The sequence below is a fragment of the Oncorhynchus mykiss genome, chromosome 17 (genome assembly GCF_057628025.1).
Source record: "Oncorhynchus mykiss isolate SJ-2025 chromosome 17, ASM5762802v1, whole genome shotgun sequence".
NCBI classification, from domain to species: Eukaryota; Metazoa; Chordata; class Actinopteri; order Salmoniformes; family Salmonidae; genus Oncorhynchus; species Oncorhynchus mykiss.
The window spans coordinates 34522554-34543357 of record NC_143038.1 but is presented as its reverse complement, the minus strand read 5'-3'; the positions used below and the strand labels follow the sequence as shown (position 1 = coordinate 34543357).

At 41.1% G+C, this 20804-nt stretch overlaps 1 protein-coding gene across 2 annotated transcripts; it reads left to right on the top strand.

Moving 5' to 3' along the window:
* Window positions 1-5670: 5670 nt before the first annotated feature.
* pth4 (parathyroid hormone 4) lies at window positions 5671-20589 on the top strand. Of its 2 annotated transcripts, none has more exons than XM_021568743.3 (3): window positions 5671-5734; window positions 19033-19121; window positions 19415-20589. In XM_021568743.3, the coding sequence occupies exons 2-3, from the start codon at window positions 19036-19038 to the stop codon at window positions 19725-19727; spliced, it is 399 nt and encodes a 132-aa protein (XP_021424418.1). In that variant the 5' UTR covers window positions 5671-5734; window positions 19033-19035; the 3' UTR covers window positions 19728-20589. The 2 variants fall into 2 exon arrangements, with proteins under 2 accessions (XP_021424418.1, XP_021424421.1); XM_021568746.3 differs by having other exon boundaries at window positions 5672-5734; window positions 19418-20589.
* The last annotated feature ends 215 nt before the right edge of the window (window positions 20590-20804 follow it).

The following is a 20804-nucleotide window of genomic DNA, read 5'->3' as shown; positions in this document are numbered from 1 at the left end:
CTGTAACAGTTCTTGGAGGTCCTTTTGAGCAGCACTTTTCCTCAGTGTGTGTCTCACCTGACAAACATACAGACACAACACACATTCGCTGTACTCTCCATATCCCCCTTTTGTAAATAAGATTCATTATCATTCTAAAATGTCACCCATGTTTGCTTCAAACTATGCAACAATATTCTACAATTATAATACTGTTGTTTAGTTATTTTCACAGTTCTTCTCTTAAAGGCCCAGTGCAGTCAAACGTGATTTTCGTGTGTTTTATATATATTTCCACACTATGAGGTTGAAATAATAGGGGAGAGTGGGTTAAGTTGAGCCTATGGGGTAAGTTGAGCAACCATTGTGTTAAGGAAATCATAAAAATAAATTATAATTTGACTAAATATTTAAGAAAGTAATTTCGTGGAGTCTGAAGGTAGAAACCATATGGAAAAAGTGGTAAGCCAGTTAGATTTTTTAAAAACAACAGATTTTAGCCAAATCAAATGAATTTATTGTGTCAGAGCAGCGTTTCCCAAACTAGGAGTCTTTTGAAAATGGGGTCGCGAGAGAAACTCTGACAATAATCAAAACATTAGGTCCGTAGCCGCTGGAAGTGGTTGTAAAAAAACAGAGCCATTTTTGTTTTCTTCCTAATGTGTGTGTCTCTTTCTAACGGTTTAGAAAGAGTATTTTGTTTCCCTCTACAATGCCCACAATGACTCAATAGAACAGAGTGGACAAGACCAGGCAATAAGTCAGGCTGTTGGAAAAGGAAAATCATCAACAATACATTATTTTCTACACAGAAGATCATACAAAAGTATTGCCTGAGGATCTGAACTTCCCAATACCTTTCTGATGCATTTTAGTCACTTCAACCCATACTTCCAGCAGCATTAAATACTTTCAAAAATACTTTCAGACTGATTTGTAATAGACTGTCATAGCCCAATTACAAAGTTAACATTGTCAATTGATTACATTATTGTCTTTATATGGTGGGGTCGCGATTGATTTAAAATATTTAAGATGGGGTCCCGGAACAAAACTGTTTGGAAACCCTTTTGTGTAGAGGTTTCATGATGCTTGTATCTAAACCAAAGTAGATCATTTTAAGATGTTTTATACATCAGTCTCTAAAAGCTACATTTATGAGGTCCTAAATCAAGCATGAAAGTGCATCCTTGTAGCTGTGTGGGCTAATATAGTCCAAATGTGTTTGCCTTGGGGCAAGTTGAGCCCATCGTTGAGCCAATGGCAAGTTGAGCCCATCGTTGAGCCAATGGCAAGTTGAGCCCATCGTTGAGCCAATGGCAAGTTGAGCCCATCGTTGAGCCAATGGCAAGTTGAGCCCATCGTTGAGCCAATGGCAAGTTGAGCCCATCGTTGAGCCAATGGCAAGTTGAGCCCATCGTTGAGCCAATGGCAAGTTGAGCCCATCGTTGAGCCAATGGCAAGTTGAGCCCATCGTTGAGCCAATGGCAAGTTGAGCCCATCGTTGAGCCAATGGCAAGTTGAGCCCATCGTTGAGCCAATGGCAAGTTGAGCCCATCGTTGAGCCAATGGCAAGTTGAGCCCATCGTTGAGCCAATGGCAAGTTGAGCCCATCGTTGAGCCAATGGCAAGTTGAGCCCATCGTTGAGCCAATGGCAAGTTGAGCCCATCGTTGAGCCAATGGCAAGTTGAGCCCATCGTTGAGCCAATGGCAAGTTGAGCAAATTGAAGTGTTTTCTTCCCAGGCATAACCGCTGGGATATGAAGTAACAGCGGTGTTTAAAATGGCACAACGTTTTTCTGAGGTATTAAAGCCTTTGTTTAAAGATGCTTCAAAATGACTAAAATACAAAAAAATGCGATTTGTGATTGTGTTGAGTTGTAATTTGGGAAACAAAAGATAGGCATGGTTTTAGAAAGGTAGGGATAATATTTAATTTAGTACAGATAATTGTAGGAGGTTTAACTTATCCCATACCCTGGAAAAAATGTGCTAAGAGACCACTTTTTGGGGACAAACTATGTTTTAAAAACTGTAATGTTTACAGTACATTAATTCTGACTATTTCCAGGGATACACAACATCCTGAAATACATGTAGATATCTTTGTTAGAAAGAATACTATTTCCTTGACAGAGTGATGCTGAATATAAAAAATGGCTCAATTTACCCGTCTCCCCTACTGTGAAATTGTGAAAATGATGATAATGACTGTTCAGTGTAAGAGCTGTTGAAAAGACCACCTGAAATCTTAGGCTGTTTTGGTGGGATGGAGTTTAGGCCTGCCTGGTGATATCACCAGTAAATGAGTTAATAGACAAATGACAGCTAGTTTTCAGTTTTCCCCTCCTCACTCAAACCACTCCCAGACATTCCTAGTAAAATTGCTCTTTGCTAAGAAGCTATTTGTACTTTATTTTTGACCATTTCAATTGAAAACAATCCCCGTAAGGTACTTAACTGTTACTCTGAAATGATTTGCTATTGAGATAAAAAAAAACAGCTGCATTGGACCTTCTAACGCTCTCCTCCTCTCTCCCTCTCGCGCCTCTTTCTTTTTGTCTGTGTGCTTGTTTATGTCTCAATGGATGCAGTCGTTTCCCATATTTCAATTCTTTATACTAAAAGAAAAGCTGGTGTATTATGTATGTGTGTGCACGATGTGCACGCACCCTGAATTTTTCTTTACTCTTTTGTAATATACGATCATGTGGAATGCCTTGGTCTTTATGTCCTGTTGTTTTGAATTTAACAGAACAAAAAAAAATGATAATCAAGCAATTGAGGTGAAAGTTATTATAAATATATATATATATATAAACAAATCTATATACATAAAATAAAGCCATTGGAATTTGAAATACATTGGTTTCAGCGTGATTCTTTTTGTCATGGTTCATTGTCTTGTGATTCAAGTCAGCCAATCTTGTGTTCAATCACTATTTCACTGAAGGTTTTTTTTATTTTTTATTCTCTGATACAGTATCACAATTTATCCTTCCTCTCTAAACATTCAGGCCTTCTAGTTATGGAAAAAGTCCATGCTGATTTTTCAAGAATAGAGATGTTGCTCGAAGAGTTGTAAGAAAGAGTAATTTATTTATCCTCTTAGTCCATTCTTTTCATGTTCATCAACTTATTTTTATTCTGGATCCTTCTCATTTTCGCAAATATACAGTTTTTTGTTTCTCTTTCATGAAGTCAAGGTCAGAAAGGGTTTTAATGACATCAAATAAATGATCAAACAGCACCACCGTGTGGGTAACATTGGTATTCCAACATTGGTATTCAATCAAGCCATCAATCAAATTCTCTGTACCATATTTTGTAGCTGAAAGAGGACTGTTCAGATTCCAGCATTAAAACATTTAGGTTTTCCTAGTCTATGGCCTAAGAAATTATGTACATAGCCAATTGATTTATCAATTGAACTGATATTTGAGCAACAGATGTACAGATCTATCTTTACCTACCAAATGAGAACAACAGCACAAGGTCTTATTCTGTTCTCAAGCGGGCAGCTTGAGTGTGTTTACAGGGTCACTAGGGCCTAGTTTTTCAAAATGAAAATGAATCCAGATCAAAATTATCCTGTGTTGGGTTCAATTCTGTTCCCCTTCAGATGTGGTCCATCCTTACTTTGGATGCAATTTTACTGAACAAAATCTCTAACATATCACATCAAATGATACAACCAAGAACATTTTATACAATACTGAAGGAGGAACACAATATGAGACCTGGATTGAAGCAACACACAATAATTTGATCTGGATTAAATGTTTTGAAAAACTGCGCCCAGGTGGATAGTACTGATAGTATGGTACCGGATTTGATTTGACGGGCAGTAGAGCCTGGGTGTAGTAAGACCATCACACCACTAGAGGGACTATACTTTCTGAATCAATGGGCGGCAGTAGGTCAGGGCTGTGCAATAATACTGCATACTCCCTTATCAATGGAGCCACAGTAGGTCAGGTCAGGGCTGTGCATGAATACTGCATACTTCCTTCCCTCCTAGAAGTAATCAATGTTCTGAAAAAATGGATTGGTTGAAGAAACTTTGAGACCCAATATTGTTGTTCAGCTAAACTCAGTTGGACAATTAAAGGAAAGACAGAACATTGCTAAAAAATGCACAAATAAGATATAATATTTCAAATGGGTGAATCTTTCATTTAAATCAATTAAAAGTAGCTTTGTTACCTCAACCTGATTTGAAAACACAAGGTTGGCGTCTCACAACAATGGAATCGTGTTGGAACTTTTAATGCCAACATGGTGACCGTTGAGAAATTCAAAGCATTAACCCAGCTGAATTATGTCTGCACATTTTAGTGGCCTTTTATTGTCCCCAGCACAAGGTACACCTGTGTAATGATCATGCTGTTTAATCAGCTTCTTGATATGCCACACTTGTCAGGTTGATGGATTATCTTGGCAAAGGAGAAATGCTCACTAACAGGGATGTAAACAAATTTGTGCACAAACTTTGAGAGAAATAAGCTTTTTGTGCGTGTTGAACATTTCTAGAATCTTTTATTTCAGCTCATGAAACACGAGACCAACACTTTACACTAGTGTTCAGTGTAGTTGGTTGCTGGTCAGAGGTCTTCAACAGTGAGAGAATCCAGCATTATAAACGCATACCGTAACTGCCCAAGCTCTTTTCTTTTTCCTTTTCATTTCTCTCTCTCGCCCACAGACCTTTAACGGCGGGCTGCATTTCTCACCTAGGGAAACCTGGCCCGGAAGGTGTCAAGACGACTGCATTTCCAATGGCAACTCTCTCAGTGCCGTGGTAACGGGAGACTCCACTGTGGCAGGTTCATTAGGGGGAGGGTTGTGTTATGTCAGAGAGCTGAAGAACAAAACAGCTCTAAGGCCCAGGCATCTTAACTAGTGGTGAGGTGAGGTGGGTATGCTAACAGAGAAGTTCAACCTACTGCCCACTCAGTCTCTTCTCTGTTTCTTCATGCTTGTGCTACAGTTTGTTGACTGACACTCAAGTTGAATCTGAATGCTCCTCACAATACCCAAGGACCCAAAGCATCAAGATGTTGCTGAATAGCCTTTGTCTTGTACTTCACAAACACTGTAAATAAGATTGATTTGGTATGCATTGGAATGACAAGCACCCCTATTCAAAGCGCTCTCTTTTGATTTAATGGTCTTTCAAAACTGTTTTTGAGAGAAATTGTTGGACAATGCTGATAAATCCTCTCCTCCTCCTACCTTTCATTAAACCAGACAATGTAGACAATACCTCAACTGATGAAAGCTATCCAAACCCCAAATCCTGAACATCAGAGGAATTCAATTATGCTGATACAAATAATCTGATGAATTGCACGTTTTCCCCTCACAACCCTACTTCCTCTGGGAAAAACACCAGTCAAAAGAGTAAAGACACTAGACAAAAAGCTTTGAAAATCCATTTTGGGATTGGAGTTTATTCCTACATTGACTTGGCAATTTGAACATACTGTATATTAGCATATCAATGGCAGGGAATTATTTGTGTCTCTATTTGAGGAAGGGAAAAAAACGGAGTGACATTTTATCTTTAGCAGTGTGACGTGTGACTGTGTAGCCTAATTAACGAGGGGTGTGGGTGTATGTGTGAGGTCAGCTATGGTGTGTGTGCAGGCGTGTGTCAGGGAGAGGTATAAAAGGTTAATGTCACCCTCTCTGGGGGCTAATACAGTAAGAGTCTGAGGAATCAGGGAAGACTATAGCTGTATCAGGGAATATGTAAGTACACCTTGATACCCTCTAATTTCCCCACAGGTAAACTGGCTAGAGATCAAATTAGAATTGACCATTACTGACTAGAGATTCTTGATTTCCGGGCGTGTGTACTAACTTTGTTTCAGGAATTTATCATACATTATGTTGTGAATTGAGTAACTACGTAGTAATCACTTTGGTAACTCATTTTAAATGTGTCAAGTCTGTTATTACATTTCAACATTATTTCACAGTATCTGCTATTACCATGTATGTCTGCATGACATAATTTTATTCAAAAAGGAGGTTTCCCAAACTGTGTGTTCTCCAAGGGCTATGCAAACAAACTCTGTATTACTCCAGTTGGTAATTACTAAAAGTCAACATGTCTTTTTTTTTTGTGTTTCTGAGAGTTTGATTGATGATGAACAGATTAACACCTAAACGATGGATTAACATTAGAACACCGAAAATGTTGCTCGTTCTCAAAGGAATATGCAAATAGAGGCAGAGAGACAGTAGGATGCAGATGCAAAATACATTTGGGCCATTGCTTGCGAACATTAGAAAAAGTTTCAGTTTAAACAATTTTCTCCGTCTCAAAATGTGCATCAGCTAATTACAATTGTTGACGTAGCTGCGAGAGATCAAATATATTCGTTAGCTATTCCCAACAGAGCTCTGCGCTAACCTGCACAGCTGGCCGGGATTATATCCGGTTCAAATCTCATATCAGCCAAATAAAATCGTTGGCATAGTTGGACCTGATCCAACATTCATTCACGAAAGCGCCCTTAACAGAAGTCCAACGGCACGTTGTGATAATCCGAAACAATGAGATTATGCGCGCTTGACTGACTTCTCCAACAGCGCTCTGTATAGAGTGCCTAGCTCTTTGAAATTGTTGCAGATTGTGGAATGGGCTCAAAACTCATATGTATTTATTTTTTTCTTTGAAATGTAGAATTACATTTATTGTGTTAGTGTGTTGAGAAGAGAAGTGCCGCCAAAACCTTGTAAATGAAGATTACGAATACATTTGATGAGGAGCTTCTTGCTGGAGTCCCTCTTGCAGACCAACACACAGGCTACTGGCAACGCTACCTAAATGACCATCTCTACTATAGGCTATATTACGTAGATGTTTAGGCCTACAATTCCGTATACAACATGTTATATCCATTATTATAATCACCCACTTAGCCACATATACGTTATTTGAATCGAGCGTCGAGGACCAGAAGTGAACAGTGTTTTCCTTTAAAAAAAAGAAAATGGCTGATGGGGAGGGGGGGCTCGAACCCATGGTCAATGATGTACGATACATTTAAATGTTGTATAGACTTTTATGGGGGTTTTTTTCTCATTAAAACACATGGATTGTGTACGAAACAGATTCGCAAAAACGTGTGATTTTGTCATATGTGAAAACATGCCTTTTAGAATTTTGTCTCATTTCAGTAGTAGCCTAGTGTAGCGCGGGGTATTTACACCTAAATATCTATTCCCGTAGCCAATACTACACCGCCTTTGTTATACACGAGCGGGAAGTCCTCAGTACTTAACTTCAACACAAGTTCTTCAAATCAGGAGTAGAGTCTGGGAATAAACAGGCCAGGTATAATACACAAATATAGATTTGATTCATAATAGGACTAATAGAAAGCTTAGACTGGAACTATCATCTTCAGCGCTTAGCACTCTGCACAGAATCATCTGGCCAAGGAATCAGAGTTATACCGTCATCAATATCATCATCATCGTCATTCAATAATCAAGGTATCCCATTTAAGTTCTGTTGAACTCTGGCCAACATACAAAACCTGCATACCAACAACCCAGGAGGGCATGTCAACGGAGAAAGAGAGCTGTTGGGTAACTTTATTTGTGCCACTTTTGACCCCCTATGCACTTTGCCATATAATGGGTTACCTTCAGTTGACTCCCCTGAATACCTTTCAATATTGGTGACTTATTAGTTTGTAGCTCAAACGGTTCAGATTTTATAGACGATTGTGACAATTTTATTGTCCGAATCCTCTCATGTGCAGATAACATTGCGCCTGACATGGGGATTGTGAAAGCAATCTTTATATTGGCAAAAAGAGGTGATTGAGCTGCAGCCACTCCATCAAACGGTAAGGCTCTAGCATAAAGACATGGAGAGCTATTCAATATCCAAAATGATGTTACTGTTTGACTCACGGGCCACAGGCGCATCTATCGACTTACTTTTTTTATTATTAGATTGAGGTGCACCTGTGACTGACAGAGGCAGGAGGCTGTGTTCAAGAACCACAACAAACTTCAATCCCTTCCACCTTAATTTTGGAATGTGTCCTCATATTCGACACAAAGTAAAATAAGCACTCTACTCAAAATCTCTGAAAGAAATAAGGATACAATAAGGATAAAGGGTAATAATGCAAAAACACACCATATAAATAAAGGTTTGGTCAAAAAATATCATGCAAAAGGCACACTCAAGAGATACTTAAGGGATAGTAAATATCAAACCACCATGCAAAAAGACAGAGCGAAAAGGTATGAAATCTCATCACCAGTCAGTTGACTTGGGAACCATAACCATATGCAGTACCAGTCAAAAGTTTCATCACTGTCACCTTAGAGAGCCTTTTTAATTCTCTATTTGGTTAGGTCGGGGTGTGATTTGGGTGGGCATTCTAGTTTTCCTATTTCTTTGTTTGGTCTGGTATGGTTCCCAATCAGAGGCAGCTGTCTATCGTTGTCTCTGATTGGGGATCATACTTAGGCAGCCTTTTTCCCCCCTTTAGTTTGTGGGATCTTGATTTTGTATAGGTGCTGTGTAGCCTGCAGAACTTTACGATCGTTTTGTATTTTGTTGGTTTTTCGGTGTTCATTTTTAATAAAGTAAGATGTTCGCCTACCACGCTGCACCTTGGTCTAATTCATCCAACGAGCGTAACAGAAGATCCCACCACAAACGGACCAAGCAGCGTGGGACCAAGCAGCGTGGCCAGGAGGAGCAGACATCCTGGACATGGGAAGATATCTTGGATGGTAAAGGATCCTGGATGTGGGAGGAGGTCATGGCCGGAAGGGATCACCTTCCATGGGAGCAGACGGAGGCAGCGAGGGAGGAACAACGACAACACCGGGGTTCGTGTCCACAAAGACAGCCCAAAGGACAGTCCCCCAAAAAATTGTGTGTGTGTGTGTGTGTGTGGGGGGGGGGTCGGTCGACCCAGGGAGAGTGCCAGAGCCCGTCTGGCATTCAGTAGAACAGTGCGAGGAGGGATACCGGAGAATGGAGTTGGTGAGGAGTATGCGGCAACGTAGGCATTTGGAGGAGCGTGTCACCAGTCCGGTGCAATCTGGGCCGGTCCCACGCATCAGGCCTCCAGTGCGCCTCCCCAGTCCGCTACGTCCTGTGTCTCCTCCTCGTACTCGCCCTGAAGTACGTGTCACCAGTCCGGCACGTCCTGACCCTGCTCCCCGCACTCGCCCTGATGTACACCTCCACAGCCCAGTACGTCCTGTGCTACCTCCCCGAACTCAGCCCGGTGCCACCTGCATCAGGCCTCCAGTGCGCCTCCTCACTCGCAGTAAGTAAGATATTCGCCTACAACGCTGCTCCTTGGTCTAATTCATCCAACGAACGTAACACACACCCACTCATTCAAGGGTTTTCATTAGTTTGACTTTTCTACATTGTAGAATAATAGTGAAGACTTCAAAAATATGAAATAACACATGGAATCATGTAGTAACCAAAAAAGTGTTAAACAAATCAAAATATATTGTATATTTTTTAGATTCTTCAAAGTTGCCACCCTTTGCCTTGATGACAGCTTTGCACAATCTTGGCATTCTCTCAACCAGCTTCACCTGGAATGCTTTTCCAACAGTCTTGAAGGAGTTCCCACATACTGTATGCTGAGCACTTGTCGGCTGCTTTTCCTTCACTCAGCGGTCCAACTCATCCTCATCTCAATTGGGTTGAGGTCGGGTCATTGTGGAGGCCAGGCCATCTGATGCAGCACTCCATCACTCGCCTTCTTGGTCATATAGCCCTTACATAGCCTGGAAGTGTTTTGGGTCATTGTCCTGTTGAAAAACAAATGATAGTTCCACTAAGTGCAAACCAGATGGGATGGCATATCACTGCAGAATGCTGTGGTAGCCATGTTGGTTAAGTGTGCCTTGAATTCCAAATCACAGACAGTGTCACCAGAAAAGCACCATCACACCTCCTCCATACTTTACGGTGGGGAACCACACATGCAGAGATAATCCGTTAACCCGCTCCTCATCTCACAAAGACACAGTGGTTAGAACCAAAAATCTCATATTTGGGCTCATCAGACCAAAGGACAGACTTCCACTGGTCTAATGTCCACTGCTCGTGTTTCTTGGCCCAAGCAAGCCTCTTCTTACTGGTGTCCTTTAGTAGTGGTTTCTTTGCAGCAAATTGACCATGAAGGCCTGATTCACGCAGTCTCCTCTGAACAGTTGCTGTTGAGATGTGCCTGTTACTTGAACTCTGAAGCATTTATTATGGCTGCAATTTCTGAAGCTGGTAACTAATGAACCTATCCTTTTCTGTGGCGGTCCTCATAAGAGCCAGTTTCATCATAGCACTTGATGGTTTTTGTGACTGCACTTGAAGAAACTTAAAGTTCTTGAAATTTTCCAGATTGACTGACCTTCATGTCTTAAAGTAATGATGGGCTGTCGTTTCTCTTTTGCTTATTTGAGCTGTTCTTGTCATTAATATGGACTTGGTCTTTTACCAAATAGGGATATCTTCTGTATCCCAACCCTACCTGGTCACATAACTAATGGCTCAAATGCATTAAGAGGGAAAGAAATTCCACAAATGAACTTTTAACAAGGCACATCTGTTAATTGAAATGCATTCCAGGTGACTCTCATGAAGCTGGTTGAGAGAAGGTCAAGAGTGCGCAAAGCTGTCATGAAGGCAAAGGGTGGCTACTTTGAAGAACCTCAAATATAAAATCTAACACTTTTTTGGTTACTACATGATTCCATATGTCATTTCATATCTTTGAAATCTTCATTAATATTCTACAATGTAGAAAATAGTAAAAATAAAGAAAAACCTTTGCATGAGTAGGTGTGTCCAAACTTTTGACTGGTACTGTCGCTCGCCAGATTCTATAATGCATCATACCCTACTCTCTTGCACACACTGGCACAGTTATCTTCATAGATCATTTGTTTCATCTTCATAATTATATTTCAAAAAATACTTGGTGCATAGGATCAGTTGCCAAATGTTAACAATAGTAGACCTACTTACTGGAGTTCCTCGTCAGCCACTTGAAGCCAAGTTATGCTTGCTCTGGAAATGCAATCTGGAGGCTCCTTACTTGGGGTTCGTGCTTCGTACTTAATCGCCATGTGCCTCCCACATTTTGTAACAATGCGGCGCGGTCCGTATCGACATGACTGGTTGATGGTAGATGAGGGCGGGAGGTTCTGTATAAACACAAACTCACTTCCTTGGCAACTCCCTTCGCAACAGATATGCGAAACACAAGAAGTAAGAATGCTCTGACTTCTGCGGAAATGCTACACGGCCACTGCAGACGATGTCAGATTGACCATGTAGCGGCTCTTACGCGCTCATTGGTTACACTGATGGCATGGGCCATTTCTCGGCCTGCACCCCACAGCCAAACCAAACGAAGAGCCCAGTCCCTCTATGCTCAACGTGTTTTGTCACTGAGGCAGCCATAAACTCTGTAACAGAGAAGCACTCTTCTCAGCAACATCCCCTCCAACTTCCCTCATGGCAGTGACACCTCCAACCTACTTACCCAGCCGCCAAGCCACACACACTGTGATGGAATTATGGACACAACCGTGCCAAGTACCGCTCCTTAGCGCATCTCAATCCCACTCACCCAAACACCACAGCGCACACCAGGCTTCAGAGGCTCCCTAAAACCAAGGCCAACCCAGGGCCGCACACAAAATCATAATGCACCAATACCAGTAGCGACCCGTCATCAAGGGCAGGTGGATCAGAGCACCTGTTTTGAGCCAAACCTGTTTAGTGCCTGTTTTGCACGTTATTTTGGAATTAATCAGTTTGCAAATAATGTTAAAACATTTTTTTTTTTTTTAAATAATCATTGAGTTAATAAAGCTGCATACAAACATGGTCTATTGTTTTGCTTTCTTATATAAGGAATCTCCAAAATGCAGGTGTTCCAGCCTAGCTCAGTGCTTTCTGTGGTGGTGGGGCAGCTAGCGGAAATTACAGAGCCTAGGGGTTGGTAATGTTCTATAGTTGCGCTGTGATTGGCTCAGTGTTCTGTCACTCATGGGGACACTATGTCACCACAAAATCTACGGATAGAGCTCGAAAATGCCCATCCAAGAAGGCTCAAAGTCATTGGCCACAGATAAAATGATGTAAAATCACATACCTACAGTAGCTTTGATTGGACATCATACTTTCAAAATCAAATCTTAGCTAGCATTCATCATCATGAATCAAGGCAATCTACTGGCAAATCCTTTTAATTTCTTGTCATATGAAGAGAAATAATAGATCAAATGTATCGGTGATCATCGGCCATTGGACACAAACAATACACAACAAGTTGGAAATCATAAATTCACAAAGAGTGGTTTGGAAGGAATCATTGGCTAACTACAAGCATTGTAAAGCAATCACTAGCCTGCTATTCAATGGAGTGGGTGTGTGGTCCAAGTCTGGTTTTAATGGTCTCTTCTCCAAGCTTAAAAGGATAAACATTCAACATTGGCCATGCTGTCAATCCAGCATGACTTCTGCCATGCTCAAAACAACTGCAAATCTCAGACTTCAGTGAGTTCAAGACAACTGGAAACTCGGAAAAAAACGAGCTTCCACTGGGAAAATACTTTTTGAATGGTTATCCAACTCTGAATTGCAAGTCGGGAACTCGGACCTCATTCCTGAAGTTCACTGACGTCATCATGATTCAACCCTGTTTTTTTTCAGAGTTCCCAGTTGTCTTGAAAGCACCATAAATCCAGAGAATGACAGACCATGAAGGACCACCACCACACCTTCCTGTTCAAGTGAGCATAGAAAAACAATGGGAGTCCAAAAGTGTAGTTTATGCTGCTGCATAAATCATGTAATATGCCAGGAAGTGAATGAGGCTGAATTTAACTGTTTCGCTGCCAGACAAGGCTCCGCTGAAAGCCAGGTGTAGCAGTGGTAAGGTGTTGGGACTGCTGTTGGGACAGTTTTATGTAAACCCTAACAGTTTGTTGGCACGGTTTGTCACCATTATAGTGCAATTCATGTATTGTTTAGTGTTATGATGTGTAGTGCAGTGGCTTTGCTGGTGTGCATCAAAAAATAAAAAAAAATGCCCCACAAAGTTTTACATGCTAAAATCGCCACTGACCAATACAATAGTTTATATAAAGTTAACTAATAGGCAACCCAAACAATTATATTCAAATACAGGTCTCAGAAAAACAAATAATATTTGGAATATAGTTAAGTTATTTGAATGAGAAAACGGTGTAATTGATGGCTACCAAAAACTACAACAGTTAGTTGAATTAGTCTAAATCTATTTTATTTTTTATTTAACTAGGCAAGTCAGTTAAGAACAAATTCTTATTTTCAATGACAGAACAGTGGGTTAACTGCCTGTTCAGGGGCAGAACGACAGATTTGTACCTTGTCAGCTCGGGGGTTTGAAATTTCAACCTTCCGGTTACTAGTCCAACGCTCTAACCACTAGGCTACCCTGCCACCCCTATGATCATAAGCGCAATTTCTGAGGGAAATGGAATCACCTCAACACTAGTACAGACCACTTTTGTAGCTTCAAAATGACTAACAGATATATTTCATAATGAGTGAGACAAAGGTAATGCAGTAACACTTGACAAAGTTACTACACATGTGTAGTAACTTTGATTACAATAGAAACATTGTGGCATAGGACTTTGTAAATCGCATAATAATGGCATTATTACAGTCACTATTCCTTGTGTACTCTCAGCTCATTGCTATGCAATTACCAAAGTATTATATAACAATGTAAAGTGTTACTGAGAATGCTAACAGTAACAAAGCATGGCTATTAAGTCTTGAAAGGGTGACTGCCTGCTTGAATCAACTACTGCCAGTGCCGGACTACAGCATTTGAGGCCCCGAGGAACAGACCTTTTTTTTTTTAAGAAAACGGCTAATATCCTGCAATTCTACACTTTTTACCATTGGGCAGAAAAAAATAGTATTGTTTTATAGCTCATCTCATGCTTTTGTTCACATTTTGACAGGAAGCTGAGAGAGAATTTTGCCATTTTAAAGCTAAGTTTTGGTTCTTCTACACATTTTTCCATGGGGTTGAGAAAGTTGTAATCCTGTAATTTTACACCTTTTGCTAGGGGGGGGGGGGGGGGGTTGTGGGCCCCCTTAAGGTGGGGCCCCCGTTTGGTAATCTGGCCCTGACTACAGCCAAGGTAGGTTGAAAATCATGTTACTTTGTATTCTGAGTAACCGATCTCTAAAGATGGCATAGTGTGTTTGAAACAAGAACACTTGCCCTCAGATGAACAAGGACTTTCAAAGTGTTTTTTTTAATCATCCAAATTACTGTTTGCAAATTTTGCAAATGGCTTTGAATTATACTGTTCAGTATGTTCAGGTATCATAAAATGAATTGCAGTTTTCCAGATGTTTTAAAATGCCATGTTCACAAGTACAGTGAAATGCCTTAATTGCAAGCTCCAAACCCAACAATGCAGTAATCAATATCCATTTAGCACTAAAATTAACATAAGGTATAAAAAATATATATGTATAGAGTCTTCTTGGGTATGAAGCTACAAGTTTGGCACACCTGTATTTGGGGAGTTTCTCCCATTATTCTCTGCAGATCCTCTCAAGCTCTGTCAGGTTGGATGGGAACATTGCTGCACAGCTATTTTCAGGTCTCCCCAGAGATGTTAGATCAGGTTCAAGTCCATGCTTTGGCTGGGCCACTCAAGGACATTCAGAGACTTGTCCCGAAGCCACTCCTGCATTGGCTTGGCTGTGTGCTTAGGGTCGTTGTCCTGTTGGAAGGTGAACCTTCGCCCCAGTCTGAGGTCCTGAGCACTCTGGAGCTGGTTTTCATCACGGAGCTCTCTGTACTTTGCGCCGTTCATCTTTCCCTTGATCCTGACTAGTCTCCCAGTCAATGCCACTGAATAAACATCCCCACTGCATGATGCTGCCACCACCATGCTTTACCGTGGGGATGATACCACGTTTCCTCCAAACTTGGCATTCAGGCCAAAGAGTTCTATCTTGATTTCATCAGACCAGAGGTGGCTTTTGGCAAACTTCAAGCTGGCTGTCATATGCATTTTACTGAGGACTGGCTTCCATCTGGCCACTCTACTGTACAGGCCCGAATGTTCAGTTTGGCAGGGCGGCCAGCTCTAGGAAGAGACTTGGTGGTTCCAACCTTCTTCCATTTAAGAATGATGGAGGCCACTGTGTTCTTGGAGACCTTCAATGCTGCAAAAATGTTTTGGTACCCTTCCCCAGATCTGTGCCTTGACACAATCCTGTCTCGGGGGCTCTACAGACAATGCCTTCGACCTCATGGCTTAGTTTTTGCTCTGACACGCACTGTAAACTGTGAGACCTTTACAGTGCCTTGCGAAAGTATTCGGCCCCCTTGAACTTTGCGACCTTTTGCCACATTTCAGGCTTCAAACATAAAGATATAAAACTGTATTTTTTTGTGAAGAATCAACAACAAGTGGGACACAATCATGAAGTCGAACGACATTTATTGGATATTTCAAACTTTTTTAACAAATCAAAAACGGAAAAATTGGGCGTGCAAAATTATTCAGCCCCTTTACTTTCAGTGCAGCAAACTCTCTCCAGAAGTTCAGTGAGGATCTCTGAATGATCCAATGTTGACCTAAATGACTAATGATGATAAATACAATCCACCTGTGTGTAATCAAGTCTCCGTATAAATGCACCTGCACTGTGATAGTCTCAGAGGTCCGTTAAAAGTGCAGAGAGCATCATGAAGAACAAGGAACACACCAGGCAGGTCCGAGATACTGTTGTGAAGAAGTTTAAAGCCGGATTTGGATACAAAAAGATTTCACAAGCTTTAAACATCCCAAGGAGCACTGTGCAAGCGGTAATATTGAAATGGAAGGAGTATCAGACAAATGCAAATCTACCAAGACCTGGCCGTCCCTCTAAACTTTCAGCTCATACAAGGAGAAGACTGATCAGAGATGCAGCCAAGAGGCCCATGATCACTCTGGATAAACTGCAGAGATCTACAGCTGAGGTGGGAAACTCTGTCCATAGAACAACAATCAGTCGTATATTGCACAAATCTGGCCTTTATGGAAGAGTGACAAGAAGAAAGCCATTTCTTAAAGTGTCGTTTAAAGTTTGCCACAAGCCACCTGGGAGACACACCAAATATGTGGAAGAAGGTGCTCTGGTCAGATGAAACCAAAATTGAACTTTTTGGCAACAATGCAAAACGTTATGTTTGGCGTAAAAGCAACACAGCTGAACACACCATCCCCACTGTCAAAAAGACCTGAGACTGGGACGGAGATTTGTCTTCCAACAAGACAATGATCCAAAACATAAAGCAAAATCTACAATGGAATGGTTCAAAAATAAACATATCCAGGTGTTAGAATGGCCAAGTCAAAGTCCAGACCTGAATCCAATCGAGAATCTGTGGAAAGAACTGAAAACTGCTGTTCACAAATGCTCTCCATCCAACCTCACTGAGCTCGAGCTGTTTTGCAAGGAGGAATGGGAAAAAATTTCAGTCTCTCGATGTGCAAAACTGATAGACATACCCCAAGCGACTTACAGCTGTAATCGCAGCAAAAGGTGGCGCTACAAAGTATTAACTTAAGGGGGCTGAATAATTTTGCACGCCCAATTTTTCAGTTTTTGATTTGTTAAAAAAGTTTGAAATATCCAATAAATGTCGTTCCACTTCATGATTGTGTCCCACTTGTTGTTGATTCTTCACAAAAAAATACAGTTTTATATCTTTATGTTTGAAGCCTGAAATGTGGCAAAAGGTCGCAAAGTTCAAGGGGGCCAAATACTTTCGCAAGGCACTGTATATAGACAAGTGTGTGCCTTTCCAGATCATGCCCAATCAATTGAATTTACCACAGGTGGACTCCAATCAAGTTGCAGAAACATGTCAAGGATGATCAATGGAAACAGGATGCACCTGAGCTCAATTTCAAGTCTCATAACAAAGGGCCCGAATACATATGTAAATGAGGTATTTCTGTCTTTGCTGCATACATTTGCAAACATTTTTAAAAACCTGTTTTCGCTTTGTCATTAAGGAGTATTGTGAGTAGATTGAAGAGGGGAAAGAAACAAGTTAATCAATTTTAGAATGAGGCTGTAACGTAACAAAATTTAGAAAAAGCCAAGGGGTCTAAATACTTTCCGAATGCACTGTATATGAACAGAAGTCTGTGGACACCCATTCAAATGAGTGGACCTGGCTATTTCAGCCACACCCGTTGCTGACAAGTGTAGAAAATCGAGCCCACAGCCATGCAATCTCCATAGACAAACATTGGCAGTAGAATGACCTCACGGAACAAATTGTTGCGTCATATAACAAACGTGCCCACTGCTATTGGCAGGTGCGCTCCTACCAACAGCTTGCGGGTATAACAGGGATGGGCAACTGGCCCCCCTTTTGAAGGCCCTCGGTTCAACCAAACCCCCCTACCCCCAGTACAGGCCTCAAATTACTGTTGCGAGTAAGGAGAGTAGAATAAACAAGGTGCAATTTCAAAATTTGGTTGTGCGTCAGCAGTTTGATTAGCATAGTCAATTAGCCCATGTCAGCTAACATATTTTATATAGACAAGTTAGCTGGCCGAAAAACCATCTAAACGTGTTAAAAGAGAGCGAGATTATTCCAATTTATCAAATGGCAGCCAAAGATCGATTATCATGTCACCAGAAGAAGACCCTCGATATTTATTGGAAAGGTGCATCAAGCTCATCGCCTTGCATTTTTACCACCTTGTGATGTTCATCATAATTTAGTTAATCTGTAGCCTATTAAAACGGCATGTCATCCCGAGTCGTAGTACGAGGACCACACAAAATGTCATTAGGTGACTCCAAGTTTACTTCGATATGATGGTTATTATATCAATATTTGCGCATGAAAGCGTTTCCACCGCCATTTCTCACATAATGAATTGTGCAAACCCCAAAAAGATCCCACCTTGTCTTTTGTTTTAGATTTGAAACTCTTCAAATAGGACGGTCAGACAGATTGGAATAGCATACTCATTCCACAAATATGTAGTCACCTCAAACTAAGCTATTTGTTCCACCGACTCAATCATTACATTCCACAAAGCATACTTCAAACTATAGTTATCCCATGTCTATGCTAAAAAAGATTACCTTCAAATGATCTAATTTAACGCTTAAAATATTCCAATGCTCCGTTCTCTGCCGACTGTCGTCAAACATAAAGTGGGGGATTTACCGAAACTAAAACACAGGTTCTTTAAATGTGGAGCATGGGAATTAACAGACCAGGTATAAAACAAACATCTATGTGATTCACAATAGAAAGTTTAGACTGGAACATCTTCAGCGCCTTCCACTCTGTAAAGAATCTTCTGATCAGTTCAATCATCATCACCACCACCCATTATTAAATAATCAAGCTATCATATTTAAGTTGTTTAACTCCGGCCAACATACAAAACATACCAACAACCCAGGAGGGGACGCCAGGGGAGAAGGAGAGCGGCACCAACGGAGATGGGCACCATAGAACATCACTAATGATTCAAATCTATTTTCGCTGCACCATGGGCGCCTCTCCCATCCTCCTATGACATGTCAGCCTTTACCATTGTTAGGGTATACTCTGAAACAAAAGTGAAGCACAGATTTCAGAATCACGCCCTTAAATAGAACGAGGTACACCTTTGACTGACAGAGGCAGAAGGCTGTATTCAAGAACAACAAACTTCAACCTGTTACACTAGTCAAGGATGCAGAATTTGTTACAGGAAATAATCACTGTCACTGCTCAGGTTAGCATGGGGATACATGTGCCAGGTTATGTAATGGGAACAGCTAACATGTAGCGTTTGATCATGTGCAACTACTTCAACGGTTTTAATTGGCTGACGCGCATTTTGAGACGCAGAAAACGTTTGAAATGAAACTTTTTCTAATGTTCGTAAGTATGGCCCCAGTGAGTTTTGAGGAATTACATGAAGTTTTTGTGAACGTTCGATCTCTGCAGACGATGCTGGTATCCCAAAAGCATGTGCAGGCCGTTGCTGTCATGGTTCTTGTCGTCTTCACAGTCGGTCACTGTCAGGAGAATGAAAGGTAAGTCTCTGGTTCCTCTTAAGGTTAATTCCTTTATTGTTTTTTATATATACTTTTAAACATGCTGAAAGTTCCTGAAGTCTATTTTTCACACCTTGTATTTGTTGCGAGCAAACTACACACTACAGCTCTCTCCTCCTTGTCTCTCCTCCTTTATCATCTTTCTATCACATTATTTTCCTGAAGATATTAATGTACTCCTCTCCCTCCCTGCTCAATAATACATATCTCTGCCCCCTCACCCCTCCTCTTTCCTCTACTCCTCTCCACTCCTCCCCTCCTCTCCACTCCAGCAGGCGAGCGGTAACGGAGCACCAGCTGATGCATGACCGTGGCAGGACCATCCAGAGCCTGAAGAGACTCATCTGGTTGTCCAGTGCCATGGAGGGTCTCCACACTGCCCAGACCCGCTCCTCCTCCCTGCTGCCCCCCACCGCACTTAACCCCATCCCGCGCTACACCCCGGGCTTCTCCCCTGCCCTCAAACCACACTCTGCTGGCTCACAATCTGGGGAGGCCAGCAACAACCACAAGGGGTCACTGGAGAGACTTATGAAAAACTTCTTCAGCCCCAACCTCATGGACCTCTCTGAGGGGGAACCATAGACCCCGCAACTCTCAGAACCATCTCTATTTCGCATTCTGTGTCGCTGCTTTGATTGTCAATGAGTATGTTAGCCTACTAAAAGTCTGCACATGAAAATAAAATAGACCATGACTTTTATTAATGGGTATCTGCTTTGAGCCTGCTATTTTTGGCATGTTTTTCACCCATCAGATCTCTCAGCCTGGTCTCATAGACTAGACGTAACATAGTAAATGTAAATACGGGACACTCAAATAAACTAAAGTAGGGTGGGTGGGGCGTGTAACGCGATTGAGGTTGCGAGTTTAAATGTCATCAAGGAGAACTTGAGCATTTTTGCTAATTAGCAACTTTCAACTACTTACTACATTTTAGCTACTTCCCCTAACCCTTTTAGCTGATCGTTCCCCTAACCTTAACTCTTTTAGCTAAACCTAACTATAACCTTAACCCTTTGACATAACTCCTCAACTAAACTCTAACCCCAACCTCAACCCCTATTCTAGCTAACTTTAGCCAGCTAACTAACGTTAGATACCTGGTTAGAATTCGTAACATATCATACATTTTGAAAAATATAACATATTGTATGTTTTTCAAATTCATAACATATTGTACATTTTGTAAATTCGTAACACATAATATGAATTTTAATTTGTAACAAATCATATGAAATGGGTGATGGACATCCACAAATCAATACATGTGATAATGTGATATCAAAGGTAGCATATCATACTAAATGGAGTGACTCGGATTTACATGCAGAGTAATACTAAATGCTCTGAGACCAGGTTGGATCTCTGTGAAGATGTACTGTAAATGTCAACTAGTGCTGTATGCAACAATGCATGGTCGTCTCATTAAAATACTTTTTCTTTATCTGCTGATGATCGCAATCATTCTTAATTGATTCTTAATTTACTCTAATGTTCTGTTGAATTTCTTTATTAACCCAGACCCAGAAATATCTGCAGATTGCTTTGACTCCCCTGCCTCTGCTGGTCGTTCACATATTCCCAGTGTATCAGTGCTGTAAATATTGTGCGATGAACATTCCACAGTCTTTTAATAGAACCCCTCTATTATAGAACCAC